Raw genomic sequence first — 12,963 nt, 5'->3', positions numbered from 1 at the left:
AAGTATGTGAGCGAGCTGATATAAAGTTAAAGTTCCAGACATGAAGCCTGTAGTAAAAACCAAGCTAATGAGATTTTAGTCTCTAAATACGTTTTTATTTCGGTAATAAATGTGCTTGTATTAGAATTAAACATGTCTCAATACCAAACGATATACTATAATACAAAAAAGGCAAAGGTTCACCTTTTGTTTTGATCTTCAGACTGTGTTTTGTATTTGCAGCATTTTTTATTTGCATCATTTTGCTTATGCAGCGCTTTGAGTATGTTGTGTTTTGGTGAATTGTCTCTAAATGCTGCACATGTGTTGTAAAGATGGTTGTATGTGTTCTTGCACTTTAGTGTTTTATTATTTGAAATTTGTGCCGTGACAATATACAATACTAGGGAGATACAATATACATATATTGTTGTCATTCATGTTTCAAATAATACTTTCAACTGATTCTACTAAACAACATAAAGGTTGTCATCAGTTGAAACTGAACAGCTTGAATCCATGCAGTAAAGGCTGTTTCCTGAGTTGTTTGAGTCAGACATCAGACATGGCTTTCTGAAGCTCTCTCCACACATTAATAATTTAACCCCAGCCCCAGTTTAAAAATGTGACAAAAGTTATTTTGCAACATATGAAAATAAACTTTGAACAACAACACACACACGTTAATACGCAAAACTACAATGTGTAACTGTCCCCCTATGTGGCACTCGACAAGCATCTGTGATGCTACATGGCAGCACAGAGACTCAGAAGCGTCGGTGTTTGCAGACAAGCGCTGTTCTCCATCAGAAGACTTTCATGCCTGTGATACACACTCGACAGGGGAGAAACTGAATAAAGTAGATGAAACACGAAGACACTCTTTCTTGTTGAGACAGTTAATATTTAAAGATGTGGGGTATGTGCTGTCTGCTACAGCATCACATCATCATTTTTTATTTATTCATTTATTTAACAGGGACAGTGCACATTAATGAACATTTCTGTAAATGTGCCAGAGTTAGCCAAAAGGCTATTTTTCATCTGTAGTCCCTGATAAAAACATGTTATGCACAAACTAATATTCAAGTACACACCAACACTGGCTGGATCTCCATTGTTCACCTCTTTGACATTCATAAAAGCAGAACAAAAGCTGTTCTAAAATAATCCAGACATAATGTCACAAAATTACAAAGTAATTGTAAGGAATGAAATCTCTGCACTGATCACAGTAAATGATGCTGAAATATTTTCCTCAGTAATCATCATAACGACTCTCATAAATTAAGACCCTGTGTTTATTCTAGATTGAATGCATCAATGTGATTTACTAGCCAAACAAAAACAGCAGAAACGAGCAGAGATATTTGTTGTGTTTTCAACAATATGGGACTGTCTTGTCTTGACATTTCTGGTGACTCACTGCATGTGCATTAGTCCTGTCTGAACACCATGAAATAACCAGACCAGATTTTCTCAACAGCTTTTGCAAAAACAAAATGCATCCAAGCATAAACCCCACCACACAAAGACATTATTTCATGTACACAACAACACAAGTGCACACAAACACTCAGCATCACTCACACATATCCTGTAATCTTCTTCATCCCACAACAGCTTTCACCAAATAATAATGTCAAATGCATGCAGATCTACTTCTGAATGATAATAGTTCTGTAAAGCCTGATCCTCATGCTATCATCAGTACTTCTGTGCTGAGAGTGGATGTTTCTTAGTTATTCAGGTTAATGCATTCGCCTGTGGGGCATATTCCCATTCTGGCTCCAATTGCACACACATCCTCTTCCGCTGCGCCATTACTGTTCACTCACGCTGTCTTTGGTATAACTACAGCCACACTGCTGGGAAGAAACCTCTTAACCTTCAAAAGGATGTGTCATACTGGGGTAGCCATAGCAGGAGTCCCTCTTAAATCATTTGTTCCACAGTTAGACCTACAGTGCAGTGTTGCACAGTAGGACCTTATTAGTGCATTGAAATACAACATCTTAGGGATTTTATTCTAAAGAGCTACACACAATACAGCAAGAAGATAGAAGGAACAAATAGTACTGTATGAAGCACAAGTAAAAGCGTGTTTCTGAGGATAGAGAAGTGTAGGCTGAGAGAGAAGTGGGACATCAGTCATTCAGCTGTAGCTCAGGTACCTGCAGGTGAGTGCTTCATGGAAGGGTTTGATGCTGGCGCTGCGGTCCCTTCGGACGGGTCCGGGCTCGATGGACGGCAGGCCTGTGGCGGAGGTGGTGGTGGTCCACGTGGAAGAAATCCTCCTCAGAAGACCAGGGTGGAGACTCCGCCTAATACGCTGCAAACACAGAGAAAAATGTGTGAGATGTTTAACATTGTCTTATTTATAACTTAAGATGTAGACATCAATAAATATAATCTAAAGATATTGACACTTACACACACAGTTACTAACTACACCAATACACCCATCTTTTTATAAATAAATAACATTCTAACCCTTAATTTACTGCCGTAATAAACAAAAAAGGCATATCTGTAATTATGTTGGCTCTGAAAGAGATATGGTTATTGCTTTTACGCTTTGTCTGGAGTCAAATTGATCATCTAAATGAGACAGTTGTTTTCAGGAATCTGCCCAAGATGAAAACAAAGGATTCAGCTGAAGAAACCTTGAAAATGTTTCATGATTTGAGGCATTTTAATTGTTTTAGCTCTTTGGATCCAAAGGGAATCAACACAGTCATGACTGAATGGAGGACATTTGCAGGCAGCTGTGGCAATGAAGCCCCTCATGGCACATTGTTTAATACTACTGTGAGTGTTGCATTGCAGAGATACACTTCATCAAAGGGAATCTGCCTCTCTGCTTCTCATTCTCTTTGTGAGTTTCTTTTGTTTTGTTCTCAGTCTCTTTCTCTATCTGTCTTTTCTGTGCTCTTTCTCTGGGGTTCCCACTGGTCCGTGCCCTTGTGCTGCCTCCATCTGCTCAGTGCCATGCAGCAGCTTGGCACAGCAGCACTAAACATGGCAGGCTCTCTCCCTCAGTCTTCTGCAGGATGACCTAGTAAAGAACGCCTCAGAATCCTGAATGAGCCCATTCACAGCAATGCGTCATGCACTGAGTGCAAGCATACACACTCCTACAGTACGTGCCGCTGGTTTAGGTCACTTCAACGGACATTTCACTGACTTCCTTTTACTCTGGATCCTTTACCATCACACTTGTTCATGAACAATAAGATGGCATGATTTTAATTAGATTTGTAGATTATCAAATTTGTAACGGCCACACCTAAAAATATTTTAGACCAAGTTTCTCCCCAAAACATCCTGTGTGTAATGGCTTTGTGATGAGAAAATGTATTGTATTGTATTTTGTATTGGATATTAAAATTGCATAAAAATATGCCTTTAACTCTCGACTTTCAAAGCGGAATAATGATGCTGTGGCAACATTTTGAAGCAGCATATTTATATTCTTTGATAAAAGCCCTGTAGACACACACCAAAAGCAGAAACACACGAGAGAAACACACACATACACACATCCCCATCGGCACCAACAGCATGGTAAAAACCAGGCCATCTTCATAAAAAAAGAAAAACAGAAAACAGAACTAAATCCGATTCCTGCTGCTGTCAGTTTGAATCAAGGTCAATACATGGTTAAGTGAGAAATTGTAAAAGTTTAAACATTTTATAATTAGTTGTTATCCATGTTTGATACAGTATGGGCTTCAGATCTAGTGGCTTTTTTAACAGCACATAGAACATGCCATGTGTTTGGTTTTTGGAAAAGTGCTTGAATCAGTATGCACCACGATGGACATCAAACTCTTGGCCAGGAGGCAGAAAAGCAAGCGCAGGGCTTTCCACTCCGCACTAACCACCTCCACTCCTCCTGAGCCGGCACGTGGTCTCTGGGGAGCCGAGGCCTAATGAGTGCAGCCTCACTCGCCACTCCACAGGCACACTTTGTCTTAGCTACTTTTACAAAGTTCAGACGTTGTAAAACAAAAAAGCACCTGTCAACCAAAAAGATTGGCTCGATTGCAGCGCAGGCATCGACCAATCGCCAGCTTCCAAGATAGCCAGGAAAGGAATCTTCCTCAGATTGATAACAGGATCCATAACTGTGGTGGGGGGTCTAGTGTTGTTGACACTTACTACTCGTCCGTCTTTGTAACCTTTTGAGAGATGTGTCTCCTCTTTTACACGACACACACTCACACACACACGCTCATACACTCTGTCTGGCTCCTCACATCTGTCATGTTGACACAGCTGTGGCTATGAAAGGGAGAACAGGGCTCGGAGCAGTAGAGGCGCTCTATTTTTCTTCACTCAACTCTATGAAAATACACTCCTTTATTTGATGCTAAAAGCTCTGAGAGCAGGAAGCACTCATTAGATGAAACACGGGCTGAAAGATTAACATGTGTGTGGAGGGCTGTGTAAATCATTTGTCCTTAATAAAGTAGAATTCACTTTTTACTTTACGATTATTTCAGCTGTTTCTTAAAAAAAAAAAAGACTACTCTGTATGAACAATTCTGACTTTTTATATTTGGGTAAGATTCCTTCCTAGCAACTAGGCAAGGAAAGGCAAGTTTATTTATACAGCACCTTTCAGCACACGGCAACCCAAAGTGCTTTACAAAATGAAATAAAAGACATTTAAGAATAAATACAGTGGAAGCACATTATAAAAAGGCTTTTAAAAACAGGCATTTTAAAAAGCAAAGATAATAAAATAAACACAACAGGTATGACATACATGAATAAAAGCCAAACTGCAGTTTGAATTTGAACAACTCATCCAAATGCAGCGTCAAAAAGATACGTTTTTAATCTCGATTTAAAAGTATTAGCAGTTGCAGCTGACCTGCAGGATTCAGGGAGTTTGTTCCAGATGCTGCTTCTCCATGTTTAGTTCTGACTCTTGTAACAGAGTCAGAACTCCTGGATGGTACATACTTTTGCAGGAGATCGCTAATATCATTTGGTCCTAAACCATTTCGTGGTCAAATCAATTCTTTGGTAGACTGGAAGCCAGTGTAAAGACTTCAGAACTGGACTGATGTGATCCACTTTCTTAGTGTCAGTGAGGACTCGAGCAGCAGCGTTCTGAATCAGCTGCAGCTTTCTAATGGATTTTTTTGTGAGACCTGTGAAGACACCATTACAGTAGTCCAGTCTACTGAACATAAAAGCATGGACAAGCTTTTCCAAATCCTGCTGTGACATTAGTCTTTTAATCCTAGATATGTTCTTAAGGTGATAGTATGCAGACTTAACAACTGTTGTAATGTGACTGTTACATTTCAGGTCTGAGTCCATGACTACACCTAGAGTTCTAGCTTTATTCGTTGTTTTGAAGTCTGCCGACTGAAGCTCTGCGATGACTTTTAATCGTTCGCTCCAAAAACAATAATCTCAGTTTTCTGTTTGTTCAATTGGAGAAACAGTCATTGATGTGCTCAATGCACTTACTCAGTCTTGTAATCGGAGAACATTCTCCTGGTGACATTTTTAAATAAATCTGGGTGACAACTATGTCCTACCAGTGAAATGTAAATCATGACACTTCCTCTTCACTTCAGAATCACAAGAAATGTGCTTTGGTGTATAATGGCGCATTTAAGATGTAAAAAGATTAAACAGATTTTAGAACTGTATTTATTGAAGTGCAACTGTGAAAAAAAGAGGACGTGTTTGCAAGAAATCTTTACAAAATACTAACTAGTTACAGCACAAATATTACTACTAACTTAATAATAAGACATATATAGTAATCAGAATATCAAGTGAAAGAGCTGTGCAGCTTCAAACAGGGTACAATTGAACAGAAGTGTGAAAAATATACAGAGCAAGGTTCACAGTATGAGCATGAGGAATTGCTCACATGATGTATGTTCACGCAGCATGTCGTATCTATTGGAGGAGTTCTGAGTTTGAAATGCATGTCCTTACCTTATGGATGGACGTTTTCCCTTCTTTCTCCGGTCCCTCCTCTGAGTCGGAGAAGGTGTAGGAATCGCTGGGGTTGAGCAGGGGAGCAGGGCGCGGCCGGTGCAGCGGCTGGAAGGTGAGCTGGGTGGTGAGCAGGTTGCTGACGGCCCGCAGCGAGGTGCAGGTGTTGGGGGGCAGAGAGGGGTCAGCCAGCAGGTCTGAGATCAGCCCGTGGGCCTCTCCCATCACTGCTATGTCCACCATCACAGTGGTGCCTGATGACTGTAGGGAGACAGAGAAAGGAGAACTGAACATCATTGCTGCTGGGGCTAATGTGAGTTGATGCTCATGAATGACAGCATCTGATAGTGGCTGTGTGCAGCTTATTGGCAGCAGTTGTGAAGAGCAGGTGGGTAAACTATGTCAGCAGCTCCCATGTGAGGACATAATGTGGTTAACGGAGACATTGGCATCACTTGTGTTCTTTATCCTACAGAACTGAAGGTGAAAGTATGCTGAAGTTATACGTTTTAGTTTAGGAACAGAGACAAACCTTTTTAACTCTTTCTATTGGAAAAGTGCAATGACTCCAATACTAATTTTTTAAGTATAATCCTAACTTATTCTTAAACTTTCACCAATAAAGGTTTTTACATTCTATTTTACCTCAAATCTACACAGGATTTGGCATCATTTTATTTTTGCGTTTCTTATTTTGATTTAGTCTCGATGCTCTCATTAGTGTTGATTTTGGCAACAGAAAGCTAGGAGTTTTGACAAACCGAAGGGACACTACCTACCCAGTGCCAATCCGCATAAGGATAAAGTTAGTGATTAGTAACTAGTCGGAGAACATGGAGCAGCTACTGTTAGATGTGTATTTCTCTGGTTGACAGAAAACATTGAAAAATTAGCCCAAATAACAAAAGAAGGGATGAATGCAGGTTTGAGTATTTTAATTCAATGCGTCTTTCTACATCTCTTTGCTGGGTTTTGAAATGTGATGCATATCAAGACTCCACAGAAAAATGTTAAATTAGTTTAACCCACTGCCTGCAACAAATAGTAACTTTACAGCAGCTCTAACGGTTGTTATTCTGACCTCCAGTTGTCTAACCTCTCACCTTGCTGCAGTGAGGATGAGGTGTACTGCATCTACTACAAGTGCGACGGAGCACACTCTGCAAATACAACTACACTCCTTACTGCTGCTGACTGTTGTTGTACATATTTAACACCTTTTATAAAAGTAACACAGATGTAGGTGGTTCAGCCTGCAGGAGGACTACTAGTACATTTCCATTTTGCTGATATTTGAAACATACTTTTCTTTACAAAAAGTTTTGAATGCAGTACTTTTACTTGTCACGGTTAGAGTATAGTACCCTGCCTTTTTCTTAAGTAAAGGCTCTGATTAAATATCTCACTTCTAGTCTTTCCTTATACATACAACAAAGACTTGGTTTAAAACTACCACAGAACACACACAGCCATTTAGCTCAGGGAAAAAACAATATGGAACAAATTAAAACAAATGATACCTATAAACAATTCCCAAACACAACAGTAAGTAAGAAAACAATAGACAATTTAATTTGGATTCCTATCATAGGAGACATATTTAATTCCCCGTGTGGGACTGCGATCCTGCCAAGCTTTGTAGAATGTATTATAATTATGGTATCACATGCACTGGCACACTTACATCCACTCGCACATCAAAGGCTTGATTCTGTACCTTATATGGTTCCTTTTAGCTCAGAGAAGCAACAACGTGATGAGGAGTAGGGAGTGGTACATCACAGTTGTAGGAGTTGACATACTTTTAGAGATCCAAACAACAACAGGAGGTTGACACATGTTCAGAACAGCTGTGCAATACTTAATGCTTAATGAATGGCCTCATTAGCACTGTCTCCGCTAGAATCTGACCTTTGACCTCCCCACTCCTGACCCCTGAGACATCTAACAACCATAATTTGTTCCTGATCGTCTGCCCTAATGCTGTGAAGGCTTCAGCACGCCTTGTTTTTGCAGGAAAAAAAAAAACTAGCTCTTAATTGCCAGTGCCTAGAGCAGCTCCACAATCACAACTACACACAGGTCTGTCTCGCTGCCAACAAATGTATCCAATAGGATCGCGAGTTCCCTTTCCCCCCTGAAGAATGTTATCAGATTTTTCTCCCCCAATGTCCCATTCACTCAGACACCAGCAGCCATGCACCCTGACTTGTTCTGTTTACACTGAGTGGCAGCAGGTTGACCCCAACAACACATGTGTGAACACCTTTCATTTGTCTCCAGCTGTGGGAGCAGTGCTGGTTTCGCATTTTATTTTCCTTGTGGTATCAGATAAGTCACTGTATTTATATTTTTCCAATCGGACTGCAATTTAACAAAAACCATGTGTTCTGCGGGTGTCAGGGCATTCCTCCACACGCGGTGATCCACACGTGATGATGACGCACATTTATTGATAAACCTCACACATGGTCAGCACTGGGACCGAGCTAATCTCTTTTTAAGTCCTGTGGGATGGCTGATGAACGTTAATGGACAGACAACTGTTGTACTCCCCTCATCCCTCCTCTTCTCTACATCTTTTACTTCTCCTCCCTATCCTCTGATGCATGCTGTGAGGATAACATATAAACACCTGTCTCTCAGCTCATTTACAGGCTGATTTAGGAGCTCACTAAAGAGGGGGTTTAACAGAATATAGCTGCTGGAGAACATCTGTCTGTCCTCAGCATCTCCAAACACGCATGCGTGCACACACAAACAACTGATGTGCAACTCCTACAAACTTCAACCCCCCGGGCGCTGTACACTAGCTGCCCACTGCTCCTAGTACTAGACTCCTGGTACTAGGATGGGTTAAAAGCAGAGGCCAAATTTCACTGTGTGTGCTGTGTGCTCTGCATGTGTGACCATTAATGCATGTGTGACCAATTCTATCCAATTATATCTATCCCTAGTTTTCATGACACTGGCAATACAAAAGTTAAAACAAAACATATGTTGCAGGATAAAGACTGACACTCAAATATATAGAGTATCCAGAGGATGCCGAACTAAGACACACATGTTTATCCGTTTAAACACTTTCCCAGGATGATTAGAATGTTGTCACCAAGCTTGACTTCCTAATGAACTGGACCAAAGTGCCATAAAAGGGGAGGGAATAATAAATGTGCTGGGTGTGACTATGCACTGTGAGTAAAAACGTAATGCCTAAAACCTTACGTCGGTTAAATACGCAATGAAAGTTCCAGGTTTGAGATTTAGGGACACAGTGGGGACTTTGCATCCAATGAATTTGTACTATACTTAATTAGCTGAAAAAATGGCAAAGCCTGCTCTGCTACAAAAGAACAAGCCCTCTCGTCTCCACATTAAGACCCTCTCTCTGAACTGTTTTACAGAATGTGAGATGATACTGAAGGGCTTTTAAAGAAAGCTGGCAGCAGGAAAAGCAGAAAAATGTAAAGTCCTGACCATCACTGGCATGAGCTTTTATATGTATCGCTTTAAAAGTTGTGTTTGGCTGGAAGATACGTCAAGATGTGCCTAATCTCCCAAAAGTCTGCAACCTAAAACTTGAGAATCATCAATGGACATCCTGCAACAGATCGAATTATAAGTAAGTTACGATATCATAACGTTATATAAGCATTTCCTGTCAGGTTAGATGATCTTTTTCATTCATCAGCCACAGCTATCTCCGCAACAGCAGGCTTCACTTGCTGAGAGAATAGATCTCATAGATCTCATAGACCTCTGTCTGGGAAAAACCACTGTGAGTATCCTAGAAAAAAACTTTTGGGCCGATGTTATGATGGAGCATTTCAAATTCATGATATTTTTCTGAAAACACCATGGTGGATGTGCTTACCTTGGACACTTCAGCAGTGTTTGTAAATTCTTTTAAACGTCATTAAAGTCAATTTATTTTTACATTTCCTGTGAGGCTGTATATTCTGTGTGTTTAATAACTTATTTTTCTAAATGGTCTCCTAAGCATACATTCTCTTTTTACTGCTGCACTACACCACCTTCATAGTTACACACATTCACATCTGGAAACTGTCAACAGCTGTCTGCCACTGGCTCACACTCCTCTCTGTAGAGACTCTTCTGAGAAATACACCCATCACGGTTAGGGAGACTACATCTCGGAATTGTATGGAGGAGATATGGGAGTAACCACTCTAAATTATAAAGAGGAGGCAAAGGTTGCTTCTTTGAACATTGAAACAACAGCTTCCTCGGTTTGAAAATGATTCATAATTCCTCTGTTTCTAAGTGAGACAGATCTTTGTTTTCAAAAGACATATACACACGAACTGTGGCCTTGAAGACAGCTGGCATCAGCTGGCATCAGCAGGCCTGCACGTTGAGATTGAAATCTCAAATCCCTCTTCTGGTTAGTTAATATATACAGTAAGCACATGGGATGAGGGGCTCACCTGCAATCTACACTGTTTGGTTTGTTTATTATGGTCAGTTTAGCCTTTGGGATAGTGAAAACAACTAGACCCACTGTCCTGATAGAGTAACGCTTAAAAGGAGTTACTTTGACATTTAGCGGAATAACTTTTTCTCACTTAATTGCATAGATATAAGAGGATGGTTTTTATCGAAGCCTAAATATAAAGCTACCATTATTAGCCAGTTAGGTAAGCACAGAGACTGGAAACTGTTGAGAACAGACAGCCTGGCTCTGACTAACGCTGCATCTTTTTAAAGAAATAGGCTAGCTGTAAGATATTTGAGGCACCTTAACAGTTGAATCATTTAGAGAAATATTTATTAGACATTTTCTGTGCCATTGCAGATTTACTTCTGCTATTCAGGAAGTAATATTTTTGGAGCATGTGGATTCTTTCCTGCTTGCAGTCATTTGGTATTTTCGGGGCTGGCCAATCTTTTGCATTTAACTGGAAGGAGGCAGACGGATTTTAAAAGGTTGAAAAGTTCATGTTTCGGCTGATGCCAGCTCCTGACACACCCACTGATCCTCTCTTAATCTGGCCTCTTTGCCAGCACCGCTGGTCACACTTAAACCACAAATCTGTGAAATATTTGGTCACAAGCCCCCAGCTATGGTTGACATGCTATTTGACGACACTGATTACCAGCATCAATAAGCAGACTTTATGACTACTCAATAAGCCAAGCCATATATTAAAGCATGCATGAACAGGCTGTTATGACATCTTAGTATGATTAACAGCAGTATGCATAATCAATGGTCTTAACTGCCTGTGTCAACACAGTTTGAAACAGTACGTCAATAGACATGCAATGGATAAGCACCGCGAAGCAGTTCATGTACTGTAAACCAAACCAAGAGCCAGTCAAAACAAACCGGCTATCACTCCTGAAAGTGAAAAGCTGTTTGTCCACACAGCGTCTCTGCACTCATGGGCCCTTTCTCCTTTCTCTAACTCCCCTCCTCGACTCCCCTCCTCGACTCCTATCCTCGAGACTTAGTCCCGCCCACAGGAGATGCGAGCGGAGGAGCCGAGGGGGGAACCGAGGAGAGAGGAGGGGAAGCAGCAGGCGGTTAGAGAAATGAGAACTCCTCTCCTCTGAGCGGTCATTTTAAAGGGACGTCCATTAATGATGACAGGAGGCACAGCAGCCCTCTGTCTGATGGACAGATGTGTTCATGACGACTTATATATTTACTTTTAATTAATTCACAGTGCGGTATAATGAGACAACAACAGGCTACAGATGCGGACACACACACACACACATATTAATAATAATAATTTCAGAATCAAACAAGTATGAGAGCACTCTCATAATAACGTATGTCACAACCTTGTGGTTGTCCATCAGGTGGTGCTGCTCTAACCTGTGTGTTTCTTGTAATCAGCAGTGATGGGACTCACCTGTGGCCCTTGATTCCAGGATATAAGAGGGCTGCAGAACAGGCTCTCGCTCTCTCTCAGCTGTCCTGCTCGGTGCAGCTGGACACCGCTCTTCTGTTTGTTTTATTGTTGGTTGTAGACACTGTTAGTTCAAATAAATGATTGTTTTGGGCAACTCCTGTTTGGAACTGTTGTCCTTATGTTACAAGCAGAGCCAGCTTGTAACATATGGGGGCTCGTCCGATCCAAGAATCAGGTGATATGTGTTGACTTGATTTGTCTGCCTTGATTATTAGACAGTTTGTTCCTGGTGTGGGGCATTAAGGAGTAGCTTTGGAATTACCTTTCCTGATAGGCATAAGCAGCATCTCCTTCAGGGGAGCTTGTTGTTTTTGTTTGTTATTTTTGTGCATAAACATGATTCGACATTTTTTTGTCATGGGTACACGTCCGTGGCTGTCTTGGTGAGTAACAGCTTCGCTGGGGCTTTACCGGGTCATTGGGTAAGTGTTTAAAACACCTGTCGTGGCATGCATGAAGACTAGGGTGAGACAAGATAGCTAGTATTGGGTAGGCAGTTAGCTAGGGGAGAGAGTGTGACAACCCTGTGGTTGTCCATCAGGTGGTGCTGCTGTAACCTGTGTGTTTCTTGTAATCAGCAGTGATGGGACTCACCTGTGGCCCTTGATTCCAGGATATAAGAGGGCTGCAGAACAGGCTCTCGCTCTCTCTCAGCTGCCCTGCTCGGTGCAGCAGGACACCGCTCTTCTGTTTGTTTTATTGTTGGTTGTAGACACTGTTAGTTAAAATAAATGATTGTTTTGGGCAACTTCTGTGTGGAACTGTTGTCCTTATGTTACAAGCAGAGCCAGCTTGTAAAACTATCAGAGACTGGACCTCTCTGGTCGCTACAATGAGGAAAATAAATTACGGGCCAAAAGTTTTATTTACAAGTATTCAAAGTAGGCAGAGGACACCAAACCAACTGAGACCTGTCTGTCCGCTGCATCTACGCACACACTGTACCACACACACCTACACCAAACACATCTACAGCTCCTAAAGCATATAATCGGGCTATAGCCGTTGTGTATTTTATTATGTGAAGCACTAAATGGTCTTAGAAAAATATCGACTCTGTTTGTAGATATCT

The 12,963-nt window shown here is 41.1% G+C and overlaps 1 protein-coding gene across 1 annotated transcript; it reads right to left on the bottom strand.

Annotated features, from left to right (window-relative positions):
• Nucleotides 1–910: 910 nt before the first annotated feature.
• LOC104942501 (cGMP-inhibited 3',5'-cyclic phosphodiesterase A-like) lies at nt 911–11,914 on the bottom strand. Its single transcript, XM_010767733.1, has 3 exons — nt 11,832–11,914; nt 5,950–6,210; nt 911–2,311 (listed from the first exon to the last, which is right to left on the bottom strand). Exons 2-3 carry the CDS (start codon nt 6,190–6,192, stop codon nt 2,135–2,137), a joined length of 420 nt encoding a protein of 139 aa, XP_010766035.1. The 5' UTR covers nt 6,193–6,210; nt 11,832–11,914; the 3' UTR covers nt 911–2,134.
• Nucleotides 11,915–12,963: the final 1,049 nt, after the last annotated feature.

The sequence above is a fragment of the Notothenia coriiceps genome, unplaced genomic scaffold, assembly GCF_000735185.1.
Source record: "Notothenia coriiceps isolate Sejong01 unplaced genomic scaffold, NC01 NC01_scaffold00000339, whole genome shotgun sequence".
In the NCBI taxonomy this organism is placed as follows: Eukaryota; Metazoa; Chordata; class Actinopteri; order Perciformes; family Nototheniidae; genus Notothenia; species Notothenia coriiceps.
Note: the sequence above shows the minus strand (reverse complement) of the source record. Positions and strands in the feature narration are given on the sequence as shown.